The following is a 22,238-nucleotide window of genomic DNA, read 5'->3' as shown; positions in this document are numbered from 1 at the left end:
AGGAACAAGATTCCCACAAAATCTCCGATAAGAGCGCGCTGTAATCGCGCTCCAGCCCGCGGGAATATCCAGGGATTGGGTGGATATCGCTCCATCCCAAGCGAGCCTCCGAGCGGGATTTGGAACGGAACCAGCCCATGGGGTGATCCCTCCTGGTCTGTTCCCATCTTCATCGTGGAGCTGGAAAGCTGGGATTCCACCAGCATCGCTTCCAACCGAGGCAGACAAGGATCCGAAGCCATGGGATCCAAAGGGGAGGACACAAAGCCACGCCGGACATGGATAAGGAGATCCAGAGCCTATGGGAGCAGATTTGGGATCAACGGACACCTGGACACAACATCCTGGAACGTCCGTTCCCAAAGGGACCGACACTCTGAGGAATCTGGGATGGGACAGAAGGAGCAGGGACCTTTCCCATGGAAGATTCCATGCCCACGGCAGGAGGTGGGAATGAGGTGCTCCTTAAGGTCCCTTCCAGCCAAAGCATTCCCAGATTCCAGGATTCCGTGGCACCAGGGATGGCAGCACCAGTGTCATCCATTAGGTATTCCTAGAAAACCACAGCCGACCCTTCCACGGAGATTAAAGGCTCCGTTAGTAATTCCTGCCCAAGATCCATTTATCCCACATATTCCTCATCCCATTAAATCCCAGCTCAAAACATGGATTTTTGTTCTCATTTTGGGTTCAACAAAACCCACTTCAGACCCTTTGGATCTTTTGAGGGGACACAACAAACTTCAAGGTTCCCAGAGGATGGGAAAACAGCGGGAATTCTGCGGCTAATGCCAAATACTCCAGAATTCCCTATTATCCCCCATCAGCAGTTCCAGCAGAGGGCATGCACACCTGCAGGAGAAATGACACTTCCCGAATATTCCAGGATCTTTGTGGCCTGAGAACCCACGCCAACTCCACACACGCTCTCCAACACCTCTGGAACAAGGACAAAACATTCCAATTCCTCGGTGAATACATCACACCTGGAAGGAATGTTATGCCGAGGAGCAAAATCCATGGAATCCTGGAATCGTATGGGTTGGAAGGAACCTTAAGGCAGGGCAGGAACCTTAAGGCAGGAACACCTCCTGCTGTCCCAGGCTGCTCCAAGCCCTGTCCACAAGAAGCCAGGGAGATGCTCCCAGGGCTGCAGCCGGGCTGGGAGAGCTGGGAATGTTCACCTGGAGAAGGGGAGGATCCAGGGAGAGCTCAGAGCCCCTGGCAGGGCCTAAAGGGGCTCCAGGAGAGCTGCAGAGGGACTGGGGACAAGGCCTGGAGGGACAGGACACAGGGAATGGCTTCAAATCGGCAAAGGGGAGATCAGGATGGGATATGGGGAAGGAATTCCTGGCTGGGAGGGTGAGGAGGGGCTGGAATGGAATTCCCAGAGCAGCTGTGGCTGCCCCTGGATCCCTGGTAGTGTCCCAGGCCAGGCTGGGATAACCTGGGACAGCGGGAGGTGTCCCTGCCACGGCAGGGGGTGGCCGTGGATGATCCTTCAGCTCCATTCCCCCCCCCAAAGCATTCCAGGATTCCCTGAAGCCCACGGAGGCGCATCCAGCGCCTCTTCCAGCCCGTGCCGGGAAGCACGCGGGAGCGGGAAGGCCGAGGCTCTCTCCTCTCCCTCCCGTGCTCATCGCGGCCGATGTGAGCGGATCTGACGCGCAGCCGGCCGGGGTCAGCGCCGCGGATAACGCCCGGGAAAATTCCACGGCATCTAGGTCGCTGCCCGCGGGGGAAAGGAGCGCGCGCCTCCTCCGCCCGTCTCCATCCCAATCCTTCATCCCGCAGCCCGCAGCTCCGAGCGCGATGCAAGAAAGGAGCCGAACGCTCCGAGCGAAAATCTGCTTCCAGGACAATCCATTATCCCTGACAAGTTAAATGTTCCATGGGAGACCATATGGCACCGGAGCAGGGCCGGCGCTGCGGCGGCGAGCTCGGCAAATGCATCACAATTACGGACCTGACGGGAGACCCCGCTGCCCGTGTCTGCCACAGCCCCTTCCTGCCCTTCCCGGGAACCCTCTGCCCCCCAAAATCAGGGACTGAAGTCGCGCCGGACTCCGGCTCAAGGCGTTTTTATGCCCAGAAATTCGCTAAATCTGGGATATTCCTCACACGGAGAACAGGGATCTTGGAGCAACATGGGACAGCGGAACGTGTTCCTTCCCACGGCATGGGGTTGGAGCTGGATGATCCTTTGGATACTTCCAAGCCAAACCATTCCATGGCTCCACTCTTGGAGACCAAGGAAAACGGCGAGGTGACGAAAAAGAAGGAAACGGCCCCAAAGGCGCGGGATGAGTTCCACAGGAATGTCACCCCCAGTCCCCATCCCTGAACCCTCGGGATGAGTTCCACAGGAATGTCACCCCCAGTCCCCACTCCCGAACCCTCGGGATGAGTTCCACAGGAATGTCACCCCCAGTCCCCATCCCTGAACCCTCGGGATGAGTTCCACAGGAATGGGGAGGAGTTTCCCTATGGAGCCTCCCCAGCACTTCTGTGTCCGTGGGTTTGACCAGAGAATTCCCACATGGAAAGAGAATGGCACTGCTGATCCCAAAGATCTCCACCTTCCAGATCCATGACTTCCTATGGAAGCAATGCTGGAGCCCCAGGCATTCCCAGGAGCCCGAATCCATCCAATCCTGGGTATTGATGAGGCTTTCCCAACGCCTGCTCCGCAGGGACTGGGAATACCGGATTCCCCACCCCTATGGAGATGGATCCTGACTGCCATCGATAACAAATGGGCCAATTAGAAGGGAAAAATATGCAAATGAGCTGTCCCTAATGAGGTTCTGCAATGATTTGGTGCTGAAAACAGGAGCTGGTGCTACCAGAATTCCTTGTGGAAAAGCTCTTCCATGGAAAAGGATGGAAGGACTTCCATAAAGCTGTTCAGGAGCAATTTCCCACCATTTTCAGGGCCTGGAGCCGGGAATTCCCCAAATTTCTCGTGCCAGGATTCCCTTCCAGGGATGTGCCACAAGGCTCGGGGGAATACTGGGAATTGTTTCCTGGAGAACCAAGGTGATCCTTGGAAAAACTCAGTGTCTGCATGGCCAGCTGATGCTCTGGGATGAAAATCCAAGGCAAAAGAGGGATTTCCTTCCGAATTTCAGGAAATTGGGATTTAAAAAAATCATTATTAGGAATAGGAGTGGCTTTATTAAGGAATTATTAAATATTTATTAAAAGCTTAATTAAACAATTCCTCTTCTGCCTTAAGGAATTTTTCCAGTTGGAATTTTGGCAGGAGGAATTTAATATCCCGAAATAAGGGATTTGTCCATTGTTATTCCTTGCAGGAAAACACGAAGGAAAACAATCCCACTGTTACTCCTCTGTTCTTGGGAAGCCACATCTGGGATCCTCCGGTCACCCTTGGCTCTCCCATGGGAAAACCTCCTGGAAAACCTTCCTTGGGATGTTGCGAATGGAAGTTTCTTGCCTTTTTAGCTGAGATTTCAGTGTTTCCCCCCCAAAATCTCCCAGAAATTCCGTTCCAAAGGATTTTTTGCCTCACTGGGTCCATCCCAAATAGATTATGGCTCCTGAAAAGATTCCATGGCTGAGCCTCCGGAAGGAAGGAAAACACTCGGAAATGGATGTTTGCTTTGTACAGGCCCCTGGAATAAACTCACTGCTCCATGATTTTCTCCCTGACTCTTCCCTGATTATCCAATGGATGCAATCCATGAGGCAGAAATGGAGGGGAAAAGAGAAATCCAGTGAAAACTGTGGAGATTCCACCATGGAATCCTGCTCCGGGATCTGATTCCCAATGCAAACGTCCGCGTAAAAACTGGATCCAGGGGGCCGTGAAGGCCAGGGTTGATCCTCTGCATTTCGTCAGAAACTCAGGAATTCTGCCCGGGCGTTATTCCCAAATTCCCCGTTTTCTGAGCCATTAGGAGAACAACAGCGCTAGGAAAGAATTTTATTTGCCCTCATCCATGATTTTAAGCAAGAGATGCTGAAAAAGGAGAAAGTTCAAAACCTTGGAATTCTTCTTATTAAAAAGTTCCGTGTTTCCCATCTAAAATCCAAGGGAGCTGGAAACAATCCGGCTCCAAGCCTGGCATGTGGCAATTCCCAAAATTCCCCTGGATCCACGGGAGGGATGGGAGCCCCACCGTGGAGAACCTGCCCTGGGGAAGCGTTCGGGTCCTGGAGCCGTCCCTGGCTTGGCCACAGCCCCACACTTGGGAAGGACTTTTGGAAGGCTGGGATATTGGGAAGGAATGGGAATCTCTGCCTGCTGCTCCTGGGATGCAGCACGGCCCATTCCCACCTCCCTGGTCCTTCTGGGAACGCCCCAGGGCTGGTGGAGGACGCGGAGATGGATCCCAGCGCCTCTCCCAGAAAGGCGAGCGAGAATTTGGCTCATCCCAAAAGCCCGAATGAGAAGGAGAAGGAGACAATGGTGGTGGTGTTTTATCCTTTGCCAGGCTTTGGAAAAGCCAGGGAGAATTCCCAGGGAGGCTCTGCGATCCCAGAGTCTGCTGCGATGGAGTCGGGAATGGGCCTCACCAAATCCAGCAGCAATTCTGCCACTATTTCCCTTATTTTGGATTCATTCCTTGAATCCCTTAAATTCCCTTTTCCCCCTGGAAACGATCCCTCATTTCTGACGCAGTGCTCTCGGGCCTGCTTCCGTTCCACATCCCATTGCTTCCCGTTCCCCAGCAATGAAAGGAAAGGAAAGGGAATGAAAAGCCACGGTTCCTTCCCTCCTTCCCATGGAAAACCAGCAGAACATTCTTGGATATTTATTTAAGCTTGGTAATGCATTCCCAGGTTTTTTGGGAATAAAATCCAAATATTTCTCCCCTTATCCTGCCCTGAATTCCTCACTGGGAGCAAACAACGATGAATCGGAGCGTGTAGGGAATGTCTTCCCAGCTTCCCAAAGCCCCATTGCCCAAGGAGGAGCCACGATATATTCCAACATATTCTTTGGAAAATTGGGAATTTGGTTTTTTTATCTCATCACCTTTTTGATCCAAATTTGGAATTTTAAAAAATGAAACAGTTTTGGGTCCAAACAAATAAATGTGGTTTTCCCTCCGTGTATCCCTCCTCCTTTATTCCCAGTTTGTTTTGTTAACTATCCCAACATTTCCGTCGATGCCGTTCAAACACTTTTTACATCCCAGATTTTTATCGCTGAGCCCAAACCCATGGATTTGGGGAGGGGGGAGAAGCCCAAATCCCAGTTGTTCTGCAGAGAAGGGAATTAAAAAGCTCCCAGAAATGTCGGGATGAACGGATCTATTCCGATTGCTTACAGGTGCCATTACACCATCTGCCTGGGCATCCTGCCCATCCCAAAGGAAATTATCCCAAAAAATAAAACCCGAGCATTCCAACCCATCAATGCTTTTATATCGAAATATAAATCCAGCTCTAAAGTGTGAGCTACCGAAAGGCCCTAAAAAATCCAATTGTTTGGGAAGAATGGATGCTGGAAGAGCCGGTGGGCAGCGAAGAGAGGGAATTGTCCGGGAATCGTGGAATCGCTGCGGATCACACACATCCCTGGAGCAGCATCACCTTCCCACTCCCCCCTGGATCCCGGGCTGGGGTGAACGGACACACACAGCCAGTGCCAGTGCAGGGAACTGCAATTCCAGGCTATCCGCCTTTCCTCTGGAATCGCGCTGGCACCGAGAGCTCCCCACGGTGCTCCCACGCATCCCCCGCTCCGGGCTCTCCCCCGGGGAACGGCACGCACGGACACCGGGACACGGCTCCGGCCGCTGCCCCAGTCCGGAGAGGCGGAATTCCTGGAGGCCCTGTCGGAAACCGAGGGCCAGAGGCAGGGATGGGAATGCCGGGACGAAGCAGCAGGAGCAGCGGGGATGGGATCCTGCGCTCCGGGCCTAGGGATCTGTCCGGGCACGAGGAACCCTTGGGCGCACAAACAACCGGGGAGAGAACGAGATGAGGCTGGGAGAGAGCAGGGGCCGGCAGCGCTCGGAGTCAAAGGGAATTGAGAGAGGGGAAAAAGTTTTCCCGAAATTCCTGTATTCTTGCTGCCGGTGCATGGAAATCGGGGTTGTTTTTCTTGCCGGCTTTTTTTTTTTGGGAGGGGGCCAGGGCTGGAAGGAGTTAACGGCTCCCTCCCCTTCATTTGCATCTGGTGCTTTTAGTGTGTGTGTGTGTTTTTTTCTTCCCTGAAAAAGTTGGCAGAGCCGCCGATTTTCCATAATGCAAGCATTTGGGAATTGTGAGCGGAATGAAACCGATCCAATCTCCTGACTGCGACATGAATTTTCATTAATTACAACCTTGTCAGCAAAAGCATTATCAAAGCTGAATATGAAAATGCTAATGAGTTCTCATTTGCATATTTTTCTTTGTTGGAATGTCATTAATTATTACATTTTATGATGATGAATGCAGCTGTCGAAGCTCTCCGATGCATAATTAGCCATCAGAATGCCAGGAGCCGATCAGCAGTTTTGGGGGAAAAGGGAAAAAAACAGGGAAAAGGGAAATAATCCCCCAAATTTCCCGACGGCTCGCGCCGAATCCCCCCAAACTTTCCGTGGCCGACGCTCCTCCCGTTCCCAGCCCACTCCGGGGAGCGGGAGCACGGGGACGGATTTCTCCTGGGTTCATCTCAAATTATTTGGGATTTTTTTTTTTTGTTGTTGCCGCTTCCACAATCGGAGCAGCTCTTAATAAAAAAAAAAATCGTTATTCCAGCTTAATTAATGCCACGCTTAATTATAACACCATGATGTCAGCGGTTTTAATTAAGCATTGGCTCGGGTACAAGAAAACTCCTCGCCGCAGTAAGAGTCGCTAGCCGAGGCTCCTGCCAGCCGGGAGCGGCCCCGAATCCTCGCGGGAGCCGCTGCTCCCTGGCCCCGGCCGCGGCCGCTTTTCGGTGGGTCCGAGCGCGGCTCCGGCTCCGGAGCGAGCGGATGGCCCGGCAGCGCCGGGAAGGGGCTGCGGCTGGAACAAACAGGCGAGGAGCGGGAGCAGATGGGCCCATTCCACATGACCAAGCCAATCAATCACAGCTGAAGGGCCCAGGTGCGGCGCAGCCGCGCAGCAACGCCCCATTTCACAGTCTGTCACACACAGCCACTCGGCCCGCCACCGCTGACCCCGCTGCCAGCCCGTCCCGCAGGACCTCAGCTGCACGCAGCTCCCTGCTCCTTCCCTCTCCTCTCCTTCCCTCTCCTCCCCTTCCCTTCCCTCTCCTCTCCTTCCCTCTCCTCCCCTTCCCTCTCCTCCCCTTCCCTTCCCTCCTTCCCTTCCCTCCTTCCCTTCCCTCTCCTTCCCTCCCCTTCCCTCTCCTCCCCTTCCCTTCCCTCCTTCCCTTCCCTCTCCTTCCCTCCCCTTCCCTCTCCTTCCCTCCCCTTCCCTTCCCTTCCCTCCCCTTCCCTCCCCTTCCCTCTCCTCTCCTTCCCTTCCCTCCTTCCCTCTCCTTCCCTCCCCTTCCCTTCCCCTCTCCTCTCCTCCCCTTCCCTTCCCTTCCCTTCCCTTCCCTTCCCTTCCCTTCCCTTGGGTTCAGAGGGAGGTGAAGCTCATCCCGTTCATGCCCTGCCAGGGCAGGGACACCTTCCACTATCCCAGGTTATCCCAGCCTGGCCTGGGACACTGCCAGGGATCCAGGGGCAGCCACAGCTGCTCTGGGAATTCTGTCCCAGCCCCTCCCCACCCTCCCAGCCAGCAATTCCTTCCCCATATCCCATCTGGCACTGGGATCCATTCCCTGTGTCCTGTCCCTCCAGGCCTTGTCCCCAGTCCCTCTGCAGCTCTCCTGGAGCCCCTTTAGGCCCTGCCAGGGGCTCTGAGGTTTCCTTGGATCCTCCCCTTCTCCGGGCTGGCCAATGCCAAGGAAGAGCCCGGAGCTCTGTTCCCTATGGATACCACATCCCACCTAACTTGCATCCCAAGGTGTTTTCCCCAATTCCAGGAGGAGGAACGATGGATAACCCTGACGCAGCGCTGCCTGTCTCACCCGGCTGGAATGGGAACGAATCCCAGCCACGGCGCCAGCACAACCCAAGTGTCGCCTGCCACCCCAGCCCCTTCCCACCTCCTAACCAAACCCGGGAAGAGCCACAGAAATCCCACAGAAATCCGGGCAACCAGAGGGAAGAGCCGTGACTTGTGTCTGGAAAATGAACCGGGAGAAAGCCTTTTGGAAATTTCAGGAACACAGAGATGAAGGATCAAATCCCCTGTGGAGACTTGGGAAGGATCCCACATCCCAGTGGAATCTGGGGATACCTGCTCCCCATCCAAACACTCTAGAAAGCAACACTAAAACTTCCCAAGTTGAAAGAAGCCCCTTTTTTCCCCCCGAATTTCCCAGTCCTTTGGAAGTTGCCTGAACGGCAACAGCTGCTGCATTAATAATATAAAGAGAAACTGGAATTTCTGAGAGGATTCGAGGAAGGCATGAAGGCACTGAGATGAAAATTCCAAGCTTGTTACGAAGCAGCCGATTTTCCCGGGAAAGCTGTGAGTTGGTTTTGTCCCACCCAGCCGGCCAGAGGTGCTGCCCAGCATTGTTTTCCCCACACATTTGCACGGCTAAGCTGCCCCTTTTTCTTGGCTCCAAAGGAATGGCGGTACGAAAAGCAGATGTGAGAGCCGGATCCTTTCAAAGGAAATTTCCCAAAGCCGAGCCCATTCCAGCTCCAGATCAAAGGCACTAAAACACCCATCTCCTCCCCCTTCCCGGATAATTACCGGGATTCGATGTCCTTTGTACGAGGTACGGCTCGCAGGGGATAAATAACCATGGGTGCGTGCTGTGCTCCCTGCGCTCCTGCTGCCTCACCTGCTGCCCAGGGACGGCACTGATCCGCATTCCGGACATCCCCATTCCCTCGGAGCTTCCTGACACAGCTGGAGCAGCGTCCGTGTCCAGCCTGGCCTTGCACCCTGCCAGGCATCCAGGGGCCCAGGGTGCCCAGAGCAGCTGTGGCTGCCCCGGGATCCCTGGCAGTGTCCCAGGCCAGGCTGGACACTGGGGCTGGGAGCAGCCTGGGGCAGTGGGAGGTGCCGCTGCCCACGGCAGGGCTGGGAATGAGATGATCCCTAAGGTGCCACGATGCTGTGGTTCTGCCGGCCCGTATCCCTGCGCGATTCCCGTGCCACGTCCAAGCCTCTCCGAGGCAGCGAGCAGTGAATCACCACTGCAGACGGGACCCCAATCCCGCAATGCCCAGCTCCACCCATCCCATCCAGCCGGAGGAGACGGATAATTATCCCTGAGGAACAGCGACGCAGGCCTGGGCTCTCTGTCCACCCACACCTGGGCTCCCTGCACCTCCCCACTGGGATTTAATCCAGTTCCACCGTGGATTCTCCTGCTGACCTTGGGAAGTCACAGCTTTGCAGTCCTTAATTTAGGAAGACCCCACCGGGATCTGCCTGTGGCCATCCCATGGAGAGCAGAGTGACACCAAAGCATGAACAGGAAAATAAAGGATATTCAGGAAGGAGGGAGCAGGAAAGGAGGAATGTGCTCCATATTCCTTTGTCTTTTGTGCCTAGTTCCTCCCATCCTGAGTTCTTGCCTTCCCTGACTCCTCTGTCCTTCATTATCCTCTTTCCTGTTGTTATGCCTCGAACTGGCAAAAATTCCCGACTGCACAGGCGTGAAAACTGGCCCTGATTCCAAATATAAGCCCCGATGTAGGCCAGGGTATATTTGGCAAACACAAATCCTCGCCAGATTTACACAGCTCTAATAATAAGGTGACAAGGACCACGGCAGGATTACGGATGCGGCCTCCCTCATCCCCACCAAGCGCCAAAGGACTTCCCTTTGACTTTGATTCAACCTTTCTGCACGGATCGCACCTCGTTAACTCCGGGGGGTAGGAAGGGGAGGAAAAGGAAAGCCCCAAAAGACCGACCAAAGCTGTTCCAGGCTGGGGGAGCTTGGGATGTGCTGGTTCCCATCAGCCCTTGGATGCGGCGCTCTCGTTAAGCAGGAACACGAGTCCACGCGGAGCATGGAAGAGGCTCTCGGTATTCCTTAGGGATTTCCAGCCCCAGCAGAGTCCGGGTTCCCACTCTGCTCTGTTCCATGCCACAGAAGCAGGTTCCTATCACCCCCTTTCGCTCCTCACCCATGGGAGAAGCCCTTTGGACGTGTTCAAAGCTCCCCAGGATCCCACAGCCCCTCATTCCCGTCTCCATCCATGCCTGGCTGCTCTCCCGCAGTCGGGAGGAGAGGGGCATCCATCTGCCTGAGCCACACCCACAGCTGTGGGGATCCAGCCCCTGCAAGCGTTCCAGGAGCCCCTGGGATGGTGGAAAGGGTCCCTGCTCACTGCATGGGGCAGAATGGCAGAGTCCTGAAAATCCCTGCCAACCCAGGCCGTTTCAGGATTCCGTGATTCATCTGGAATAATCCCATGGCCTCTCCTGCACCACCATCTTGCTCCAAATACCTCCCCCAGCACATCTCTCCTTTCCTCCCCTTCTCCTTGCACTCTCCCTCTCCGCCCCAGGAGTTCTTTCACTCTGCACTTTAATGTGGAGCTGGTGGCTGATGACCTTAAGGCCTTTTTCCAACCTGAGCAATTCCATGAGTCCCTCCTGAAAGCGTTACCACAAACGTGGCAGTGGAACTGATGATCTTTAAGATCCCTTCCAACCCAAATTCTATAAATAAATAAATTCGAGGAATAACAAATTTTTAGGGTTTTTAGAACCGGACAGAGCCATGGCCAAGTCCAGGGCTCTGCCTTGAGGACTCTCCTGCCCGGATCCACCAAAGCTGGATTTGATATTCCCTCTTTTTAAGTGCAGCTTGTTCCTCTCGTTCTGTCTCCTCAGCAAATCCCATTACATGATGGAGGAAAAATGTGGCCTGGGAGGAGGGAACGAGCGGAGCTTCAAAGCCGAGTCCTTCCCAACATTCTCCAGGTGTGCGCCACATGGGCCGGCCCTGGAATCGCAGCCGCTCGGGGGGCGATGACAGCTCTGCAGAGCGGGATCAAAACCATTCCACATGGAAAAAAAATATCAAAGTCGGGCGAAGAAGCCTTCTGCCAGGCAAGGAGGGGGAAGCCAATCCCACAAATCCGAGTGGGAAGGACGGGGTGGTTAAACGGGGAGAGGCAGCTGGGGCTGCCACGCATCGCTAACGTTTATGGGCCCACAAAGCACATCCCAAATATCCCAGCTTCCCAGCGGGATGGGGCAGCAAGGGAACTCCCGGCCCAACCTGAGCCCAAGAACACTCAGGCTGCGGGAGCCGAGAGCTCTGGGCTGATCAAAGCTCTGGTTCTTTTCCGCACAAAGAATGCCACACCGAATTCCAGGAGAATTCTAAAAATGTGCTCGGGAGAAGCTCAAAGATCATGGAATGGTTTGGGTGGGAAGGGACTTTGAAGCTTGCTTTGTTCCACGCCCTTGCCATGGCAGGGACACCTTCCCCTATCCCAGGTTATTCCAGCCTGGCCTTGGACACTGCCAGGGATCCAGGGGCACCCTGTGCCTGGGAAATCCCCACCCTCCCAGGGAACAATTCCTTCCCAATATCCCATCCAGCCCTGCCCTCTGGCACTGGGAAGCCATTCCCTGTGTCCTGTCACTCCAGGCCTCGTCCCCAGTTCCTCTGCAGCTCTCCTGGAGCCCCTTTAGGCCCTGCCAGGGGCTCTGAGCTCTCCCTGGAGCCTTCCCTCCTCTGGGCTGAGCATTCCCAGCTCTCCCAGGCTGGCTGCAGCCCTGGAGCAGCTCCGTGGCCTCCTCTGGACTGGCTCCAGCAGCTCCACGTCCTTGTGCTGTAGTGGGCTCCAGAGCTGGACATGGTGCTCCAGCCGGGAATACACCGTATCTGGGAAACCATTTGGAAAAATTCACCGGCTGTTTGCTGAGCCTGAGGGTTCCCTCAGAGGAAAATTCCTCCTGCCCCGTGCGAGCTGTTGCTTATGGATGGCCCCAAACCCAGTCTCCCACCCAGCAGCCTGAATTCCTTGTTGGAAAAGACATTTTAGAGGAGTTCGGGAACAAAGGCTGCCGCCAGGGCTGTCCCTGTGGAAGCTGAGGGCACTGAGGATGGGCAGGAGTTGGACAGTTGGATGTTTTCCCCATACACACGACACAGACCTTTTTTTCTTTACTTAGGAATTCTGGGATGGCTCCTCTCTGGTTTAATCTGTGCGCTGATGTTCTCACCCACCGTGTGATCACCCAGTCTGGAATAATCCCTATTTCCTTCAATATTTCTTGCCTCTCTCCTGGGAAATTTAGAGCCGATTCTGGCATCTGTTCCCCGTCCTCTTTTGTGAACACTGAGGCGAAAAATCCATTTATTTTTTAGCAGTGTCTACATCATCTGTCAATAAATTCCCCTTTCCGGCTCTAAGAGGTCCTAAAATTCCCTGTCCTGGCCTCCTCCTCTTTCTGCATCGTCGTGATTGTTTATCTTCACCTCGGGCCTGCTCCTGCTTTTCCCTTTGCTTCCCTTCCCCGAATCCGGCGTTTTACATCTTTTATTCCCCGTTTCCTTCCTTGCCTTTCATTTTTAATCCAGCCCATTCCTCCTGGATAATTCCCACAAATACAAAGAGAGATACAAACACACACGCCGGCAAAACTGGAGTATTTTGTTGTCAGCCTAATTTCTTCTTCCTCCTCACACTGAATCACCACGTTCGCTTCCCAGAATATCCCTCTTTTTTCGGACTAGGGAATATTCAGACCGCAGCTGCACAGTAAAAGTTTGCGGGAGAAAGGAATAAATGGGAATACTCTGATTTCAGTTAGGAAGGAATATAATCTAATTAAAGTCCTGCTGGTTCCTGTTAAACCCGTGCTCCGGAGCTTTTTATTTCGCATGGTCCCGGGATCAAAGCCCGGCCCCAGTCCCGGCTGCCTCGTCTGGTGTGAGAACCGGTGCTGTCCCTAATTCCGACCATATGGCGAGAGGGATCTGCTGGCATGAGGCTGGGGAGAATTCCCGTGCCCTCCCGTCAGCCCCGTTTTATCCTCCCCACCGGAGCTCCTTCCCGTTGGATCTCATCTCCTCCGTGCCTCCGACCCAACGCGGCCGAGGGAAGAGCGCTTCCCCAAAAAGCCGCCAGGCGGGAATTAAAACCTGAACTCCAAAAATCCAGAGGACTTTTTGCTTTCAGACAAGGGAGAGGAAGGCTCACCTTTTGTCCTGGATGGAGAGGGAAAAGCCCGGAGGGGATGCCGAGAGTTTTAAGCACGGCCTAAAACGCAGCCGGCACTAGGGCTCAGCCCCCCCGGGCCCTGGCACCGGCAGCTCCGGCTCCTTTTCCAGCACAATCCAGCCAAAGCTCCCCCAAAAAGTTGATTTTATTTATCTAACTCCTCCTTTAATTCCCCATCTCTCCATGCTGGGAAGTTCAGACTTCAGGGCTGGGCTGCGAATGCTTATTAATTAAACTCGGCTTTGTTGGACACTCTGGGCTTTAACTAAGAGCATAACAAACCCTTTGTTTTTCCCTGCTTAACGGAGCGTGACTGCCTATGGAAATGACCCACTAATTCACCAAATTTGTTTTGTTTCCCAGATTTTCCCACATGTCCATTTTCCAGCTGTAATGCAAATCTCCGCCCGCAGCCGGTCGTGTCCCCCCGAAGAGCGTCGGGACCTCGAGGTGATGCACAGTCATTAAGGGGCTGCAGCCACTGCAGCCACAACAACTCCAGCCAGAAAACCCAAAAAGGCAGGGATTCATTTCTAAACCCTCCTTTTGGGAGTGCTTTTATCTTGGTTTGCATTTTTTGTGTTGCCTTTTTTTTTAGTCATTCTTTCGGATCGTGGAACCGTTTGTGTTGGAAGGGACTTTAAAAGTTCATCTTATTCCAACCCCTTCCCACTTCCCAAATGCAATAGATCTACAAATGGAGTCCTTTGCTCTTCAGGAATATTTTCAGGAAGTCACTTCCAGGTTTCTCTCAATACCCAAACAGTTGGGAGCTCAAAATTCCCTCTGCCCCCAGCCTCAGCTCAGCTGGAGAACAGCAACAAAAGCTCCTAGGAAAGCCAAGCTCCAATAATCCCTGGAAAAGGCAGGAGCTTGTTAACTGCTGGATTTTACTGGGAAAGCTGCTTCCCTACGCAGGAGATAGAGACATTGGAGCCTGGAGAGAGCACTGGAGCCTAGAAATCAGAGCATTTCTGGGTCGCTGAGAAGGCACAGATGGGTTACAGGCAGGAGTCTGGGATCAACGCAGGAGTCTGGGATCATGGCAGGAGTCTGGGATCATGGCAGGAGTCTGGGATCAACGCAGGAGTCTGGGATCATGGCAGGAGCCTGGGATCATGGCAGGAGTCTGGGATCAACGCAGGAGTCTGGGATCATGGCAGGAGCCTGGGATCATGGCAGGAGTCTGGGATTATGGGCAGGAGTCTGGGATCAACGCAGGAGTCTGGGATCATGGGCAGGAGTCTGGGATCATGGCAGGAGTCTGGGATTATGGGCAGGAGTCTGGGATCAACGCAGGAATCTGGGATCAACGCAGGAGTCTGGGATCATGGCAGGAGCCTGGGATTATGGGCAGGAGCCTGGGATCATGGGCAGGAGTCTGGGATCATGGCAGGAGTCTGGGATCATGGGCAGGAGTCTGGGATCATGGCAGGAGCCTGGGATCATGGCAGGAGCCTGGGATTATGGGCAGGAGTCTGGGATTATGGGCAGGAGTCTGGGATCAACACAGGAGCCTGGGATCATGGGCAGGAGTCTGGGATCAACGCAGGAGTCTGGGATCATGGCAGGAGTCTGGGATCAATGCAGGAGTCTGGGATCATGGCAGGAGCCTGGGATCAATGCAGGAGTCTGGGATCATGGCAGGAGCCTGGGATCATGGCAGGAGTCTGGGATTATGGCAGGAGTCTGGGATCATGGACAGGAGTCTGGGATCAATGCAGGAGCCTGGGATTATGGACAGGAGTCTGGGATCAATGCAGGAGTCTGGGATCACGGCAGGAGCCCGGGATTATGGCAGGAGCCTGGGATCATGGCAGGAGTCTGGGATCAACGCAGGAGTCTGGGATCATGGACAGGAGTCTGGGATCATGGCAGGAGTCTGGGATCATGGGCAGGAGTCTGGGATCATGGCAGGAGCCTGGGATTATGGGCAGGAGTCTGGGATCATGGCAGGAGTCTGGGATCATGGCAGGAGTCTGGGATCATGGCAGGAGCCTGGGATTATGGGCAGGAGTCTGGGATCATGGCAGGAGTCTGGGATCATGGGCAGGAGTCTGGGATCATGGACAGGAGTCTGGGATCAATGCAGGAGTCTGGGATCATGGCAGGAGTCTGGGATTATGGGCAGGAGTCTGGGATCAATGCAGGAGTCTGGGATCATGGGCAGGAGTCTGGGATCAACGCAGGAGTCTGGGATCATGGGCAGGAGTCTGGGATCATGGCAGGAGTCTGGGATCAACGCAGGAGTCTGGGATCATGGGCAGGAGTCTGGGATCATGGCAGGAGTCTGGGATCATGGCAGGAGTCTGGGATCATGGCAGGAGTCTGGGATCATGGGCAGGAGTCTGGGATCATGGCAGGAGTCTGGGATCATGGCAGGAGTCTGGGATCATGGGCAGGAGTCTGGGATCATGGCAGGAGTCTGGGATCAACGCAGGAGTCTGGGATCATGGGCAGGAGTCTGGGATCATGGCAGGAGCCTGGGATCATGGCAGGAGCCTGGGATCATGGACAGGAGTCTGGGATCATGGCAGGAGCCTGGGATCATGGCAGGAGCCTGGGATCAACGCAGGAGTCTGGGATCATGGGCAGGAGTCTGGGATCAATGCAGGAGCCTGGGATTATGGACAGGAGTCTGGGATCAATGCAGGAGTCTGGGATCAATGCAGGAGTCTGGGATCATGGCAGGAGTCTGGGATCATGGGCAGGAGTCTGGGATCATGGCAGGAGCCCAGGATTATGGGCAGGAGTCTGGGATCATGGACAGGAGTCTGGGATCAACGCAGGAGTCTGGGATTATGGGCAGGAGTCTGGGATCAATGCAGGAGTCTGGGATCAATGCAGGAGTCTGGGATCATGGCAGGAGCCTGGGATCATGGCAGGAGCCTGGGATCAACGCAGGAGTCTGGGATCATGGGCAGGAGTCTGGGATCAATGCAGGAGCCTGGGATTATGGACAGGAGTCTGGGGTCAATGCAGGAGTCTGGGATCATGGCAGGAGCCTGGGATCATGGCAGGAGCCTGGGATCATGGCAGGAGCCTGGGATTATGGACAGGAGCCCAGGATTAGGGCAGGAGTCTGGGATCATGGCAGGAGTCTGGGATCACGGCAGGAGCCCGGGATTATGGCAGGAGCCCGGGATTATGGCAGGAGCCCAGGATTATGGCAGGAGCCCAGGATTATGGCAGGAGCCCGGGATTATGGCAGGAGCCCGGGATTATGGCAGGAGCCCAGGATTATGGCAGGAGCCCAGGATTATGGCAGGAGCCCGGGATTATGGCAGGAGCCCGGGATTATGGCAGGAGCCCAGGATTATGGCAGGAGCCCGGGATTAAGGGCCGGAGGCCGCTCCTTCTGCCTCCAGAGACGCCAACTGCAGGCTGTCACACAAAATAACTCCTTAAAAACGCTTGTTTAAGTACAAATCCCAAGGAATGTAAACTTCCCTGAAAAGTCTGTAGGACAAACTCATATTTCAAGGCTTCGCTCCTGCACATGAATTGCCACAGTCGACAGTTTCTATTTATACATCTGCTGCTGCTTCCCAAAGAAATGGAGATGTCCTTGTCATTTCTTTTCTCCGGGACCGCAGTTGAATGCTGAGCTCGGAATCCTGACTGGCAGCACTTACAAATCCATTAACTCTTGATTGGGAACGGGAATTTTTCCATCTACGCCTTTGTGGCTCCTACAAAGCGTTTTTAAGCATCTTTCAAGGCTCCAGGAGATCATGTGGGGTTTGGGTTTGGAATATCTCCAAGGATGGAGAGTCCCTGGCAGTGTCCAAGGCCAGGCTGGATGGGGCTTGGAGCAGCCTGGGACAGTGGAAGGTGTCCCTGCCCATGGCAGGGGTGGGCATGAAATGATCCTTAAAATCCCTTCCATCCCAAACCATTCCATGATTGCACGACTCGGAAGGCAGCACAAGGCTGCTCCAAGCCCCATCCCTGACATTCCTGGACAGTTTGGGCCGCTTCCCTCCAGGTTCCCTGTGCCCCTTTCCCAGCTGCAGAGCGGGAAGCGAAGCCACCTGCCATAACAGAGGTGGTGTGAAAAGGAATTAATGTTCCCGCCGTGCCAGACACTGAGGGAGAAAATGCCGAATCTGCCAGGCTGCAATGTAATCCCATTTGAGGAAATGTTGAAATCATTCCTGCAGAAGGTTAAAAAAATACGGAGCGGGCTGAGTCAGATCCACAGCATGGAAAATTTCATCCCAAATGTTTACAGTTTAGCAATTGAAAGCGAGGCCTTTTAATGCTGTGTTGGGTAAACTTCACTAATCTGCAAAAAATTCCAGTTCTCCTCATAACAACGGGAACGGAATCAAAGCTGCCGGGATGAAAAGCATCGGCCGCGGCGATGTTCCGACCGAGACGGGGAAAATCCCATTAAAAATGGGCACGGGCACGGAGCAGCCAAGGAACACTGGGTGGAGTTTGGGGTTGTTTGGAGCACTTGGAAGCACAAACCTAAATATTCCTGCTCGGCAAAGCGAGGGGAGGGATGGAATTCTAAAGAACCGGCAGCTGTCCCACTGTGACCACAACAACCACGGCAGAGTATTCCCAGAGGAGCTCCAAAGGTCACCCCATAAATCAGTGGCACCCAGAACCCGCATCTAATGATAGAATCGTGGAATCTGCTGACTTGGAAGGGATCCACGGGGATCATCCAGTCCAGCTCCAGGCCCTGCACAGGGCAATCCCAACAACGCCAGCCTGTGCCTGAGAGCATTGTCCCAATGCTCCCGGAGCTGCTCCTTGCAGGAGAACGTTCCGTGAGAGTTTAAAAGCAAGTTCCTCCTTGTGGGAAGAGGATTTAGCAGGATAAGGTCACTCCCAAAGAGGACACCTGGGAACGGGAGTGGCAGTGGGAAGCACCAGCACATCTGGAGCTGGGGCATGGATGAGTGGTGGCCTTGGTTGGGCTCAGTGGTCTCTTTTCCAGCCCTAATAATTCCATGATCCCGTACCCATCACTTCCCATCGGGAGCAAGTCCATCCAAGCCAAGAGAACACACCAGTATAAACCAGTTCAAGCAGGATGACTGTCAGGCTCTGGATCAGAAGGAGGAGGGTGGGAAGGAAACGGCAGCGCGGCTCTGCCAGTGCCAAACCCCAACACCCCAATGTACAGGGACCCTTCCCTGGGAGAGCCCGGAGCGGTGCCAGGAAAAGGGAAATGATGAAAAGCAGTTGGAATAAGCGGAGTCGGAGCCGGCAGCCTCGTCTGAGCAAAGGGCCCTGCGCAGCGTCCCTCACTGCAGTGTTTAGATTCCTCCCAAAATCCCAGATTCCGACACGAGCGGCGCACGGCAACGCTCCCACACACCATCCCGGAACCACAGCGTCCTGCCCGGGGCTGCTCACAGCTTCCCATTCCCATTCCCATTCCCAGAAGGCATCACGATCCTCAGCCCAGGCCCTGGGTGCTGCTGGAGCAGGAGGGATATGTGCACCCATCCCACTGGGAAAAGCCCTCTGAGGGCATGGAGCAGGACCCTGGAGAAACAGCAGGGGCTTCCCCAGCTCCTCATCAGGAACTTGGGGAACCTGCATCCTTGTTACCTAGCCCAGGTGCCTCCAGCTGTGCTTTTATGAAGCCATTATTCCTTAAACCGAGGGGAAAGGGTGTTTTCCTTAGAGCTGGCAAAAGCAGGAGCGACGTTTCTCTGGAACGCAGGGGCAGGGAGAAGAGGGAGAGACCCTTCCCAGCTCCCCAGACTCCAGTTAAAGGCTGCACTGGGAAGCAGCCGCCGTTTCCCCTGGGCCCCGTGGCGTGAGTGCAGGAGGGAGTGCTGAAATTTCCAGGCTTTCCTTGGCTTCTCCCGAGCCTTTCACAAAGTGCCGTAACCGTGCTTTGGCTGGGAACCCGCACGGACGGCTACAAGCTCCAACACCATCCAACAACTCCCAACTATTTCCCAATATTTGGGGATGAGGGATGTGTATTAGAGCTGAGGAATGATGTATCGCAGCCACAGCTCCGTGTTTCTCTTGGAGCAGGCTCAAGGCTTTAAAGGGAAGCGTTTGGTTCGCTCATGGATGGAGCACGGGCGGGATCTTGGCCCAGCCTGAGCACGACCAGTATTTTGACATCATTTATTTACTTTAATCAAACTCATTAATCAGCCTTAATTAAAGAACACAGCGATGGCTCCCTCATAAATAATCACGGAATGTCCAAACCTTTTAGCGCAGAATCCCAGGATCATTCCAGTTGGGAAAGATCTCCAGGATCATCGGTGCAGCTGCTGGCCAATCCCCACCGTGTCACCAGCCCTGAGTTCCTCGGACAGCTCCAGGCACGATCCCTCCCACTCCACACAACATTCCCAGTGTCCCCCACCACCTCTCTCTCTGTTCCCTTTGGGATTTATTTATCAGGATTTCAAAAAGCTTGTCCTGCTTTAAAAGCCCCGCTCCGAGTGTGTCCAAGGAAAAAGCCAAACCTCATTTTGCATCACAGACCCAGCAGGGAAACACGGTTACAGATATCAACTATAGATAAAATCAATGGAGAGAAAATAATAAACACCACCACAGCACAGTTTTCATACCTTAAAAAATGGAAAATTAAACCACATCCCTGTTCCCACCCTCATGCCAAGCCCCAAGAATGAGGCTGAGTGCTTGAAGCCCCCCCGATTTGATTTCTCGTCCGTTGATCCCGCTTCCCCCACCCCAGTAAGGGAGGAAATTCCATGTTCTTACTTTGTATTCTGGAATTGACAAAGGGAGGAGAGAGATTGTCGTGTGAGCCGAGGTCTCTGCTCGCCATGTGGTCATAGTGAGTCCCATCTCCATAGTTCTGCCGAGAAATCGGGAAAAAACACAGTTTTACACCTTGGAACAGCATCTCCCCAACCAGGAGTCCACAATTCCCTACTCCATTTGAAGGCTGCTCTAAGGAACATCATTCCCTTGAATTTTTTTCCTGCCGCCTGGTGGAATGACACATTCCAGAGCACTTTCTGTGCTGTTTCTAACATCCAGCTCATCAGAAAGAGAGCCCTGACTGGAGGCCTGGGATGGTGTTCCTGAAATTCTGTGTGGGGCAAATCAGCATAAAGCCCTCTCCGAAGAGTCTTCCTGCTTAGAACACGGAAGAAAGGCTCCGGAGGAACCAAGTCTCCCGCTGTGGAAATTCCATTCCAGCAGGAGAAAGCGAGGTCAGGCTGTTTGCGGAATAATTCCGCGACTTAATGCCCAGCCTCGATTCAAATTCCCGAATCCTTCCCAGGCTCGTGCTCCTTTTCTTTCTATCTCCCAACTTCATTCAGGGGTTTGGAGGCAGAAATAATCGGTGTGTGCCAATTCCCAATTTCCTTTTCAAAACATTTTTCCCTCGGAAGCAATACAAGTGTCAAGGGGAAAAAAAAGGGCAGGAAAATCAAACTGACAGATGGAAGCGGGAATGACGTCAGGGATGCAAAGCAGCATGGAAGAAGAAAAGGTGGTGGGATTCCTTCCTCGGAGGCAGGGATGGGGGAAATAAGGGATCCCCTTCGGCTGCCGTGAGGGGAAGGACATGGACTGAGGATGAGGAGGGGATGAAGACGGGGATCCTGCTCTTCCTCGCCATTCCAGGGCCTGGAGCTGCCGGAGTCCTGATCCTTCCAAGTTAATTGGGAAACAATTAGGAAGCAATTGAAACAAATGTAAATAAGGGCACGAGGAAGGCACTTTTTGCCCGGCCTAGGAATATTCCATGTGTTTGTAGGGAATAAACAGGGAAAAATCCGTGAGCCACGGGCAGCCTGGAGGAAGGGCAGAGCTGGGATGCTCCGGCTGGGAAGTGGGGCTGCTTCCACGGAGCTGCTCCGGGCTGGCGGTGGCTCGCGAGGATCCAGCTGTGCTGCTGGAAATAGCTGCTCTTCCCACCAAGGCATCCCAATCCCAAAGTGTCGAAAAAATGTGGATAACTGTCCACAGGCACAATTGAACTGACTGGGCCCAGCTGTCTCACAAATCCCAGCAACCATTGAGCCGGAGAGCGGCTCGGAAGCTGCATTCCCACAGGGAATTCCGCTCCTGCACGAGGAGCACGGGAGATGCCATGCCCCATTCCCAGCCTGGAGCAGAGGTGGGCTGGGCTGGAGCTTGGATAGCCCAACACTCAGGGGGATGTGCCAAAATGCCCCAAATTCCAGCCACGGCCGAGGAGCAGGGTTTGAACCCCACAGCGCAGTGGCCGAGGCGGGAAGGGCAGGGATGCGGCTGCTCCGGTGACAGCCTTGGTGTCCCCTCTCCAGCTTGGTCATGGAATGCAAGCCCCAGCACGGGGATGGGTGCTGGCCCTCTCTCCTCAGACTTGGGAATACCTCCCCTCCCGAAAAACTCCTACAAATCCAGCTGCAGAGAGTGAAAGACTGGGGAGCAGCCTCTGCTCCCCTTTGGGGTGGGGAGCTGATAGATCCCAGCAATAACGGTTAATTAATATTCATAGAAATCATGGAATCATGGAATGCTTTGGGTTGGAAGGGACCTTATGGATCAGCTCATTCCAACGCCATTCTGTGGGCAGGGCCACGGCCCCCTCGCCCAGCTTCTCACGGAGCCAAACGCACCGCCAGGCTCAGGTTTGAATATTAAAATATTAAAACATGAAAAGAAGCCACTTTAATGAGAATCCAACTTCCCAGGCCGGCTTTTCCGCATGCTCCGCGGCCGGCTCAGCCGAGGATCGCACGTTTCCATCTGCAGGAAGCGTGGCTGGGGGATAAAGATTAGATTCTACTTACCCGGGATGGACTCGGATGTCCTGCATTCCCCCAGGACCCTGAGCTAGTTCTGTCTTCTACATCTGGGAACAAAAAAGTTCTTTAGGCTTGGTGGAAATCATTCCCGCCTTTTGTGAGGGCACTGGGAAATTAACGCTTCAAATTAATCTCCCGGTGCCTTTAATTAAGAGCCAGGCACGAGGAGCCGAGGCCAGGAAGTGGCTCCTGACCCCCGGCTTAAATGAACTCATTGAAATTCACGGCGGGAAGGAGCCGGACCCTCAGGAATGCTGAGGTCTGAGCAGCGAAATTCCTTCCTGGCTCCAAAGTGACT

General features: G+C 54.1%; 1 protein-coding gene across 11 annotated transcripts in view; it reads right to left on the bottom strand.

Moving 5' to 3' along the window:
- The window catches only part of LOC309584643 (transcription factor 4-like), a 155,031-nt gene that overhangs the window by 95,158 nt on the left and 37,635 nt on the right, over nucleotides 1–22,238 (bottom strand). For 9 of the 11 annotated variants that reach the window (XM_082300790.1, XM_082300787.1, XM_082300789.1 and 6 more), the window contains 2 exons: nucleotides 21,926–21,987; nucleotides 19,896–19,992 (listed from right to left, as the gene is read on the bottom strand). The exons of the other annotated variants lie outside the window; for them this stretch is intronic. In XM_082300790.1, coding sequence (XP_082156916.1) covers nucleotides 19,896–19,992; nucleotides 21,926–21,987 — 159 coding nt within the window. The remainder of the gene's footprint in view (nucleotides 1–19,895; nucleotides 19,993–21,925; nucleotides 21,988–22,238) is intronic. 11 annotated transcript variants of the gene reach the window in all.

This window comes from Coloeus monedula (assembly GCF_965178545.1).
Source record: "Coloeus monedula genome assembly, chromosome: W".
NCBI classification, from domain to species: Eukaryota; Metazoa; Chordata; class Aves; order Passeriformes; family Corvidae; genus Coloeus; species Coloeus monedula.
The sequence above is the reverse complement of the archived record's forward strand: the minus strand, read 5'-3'. Positions and strand labels throughout refer to the sequence as shown.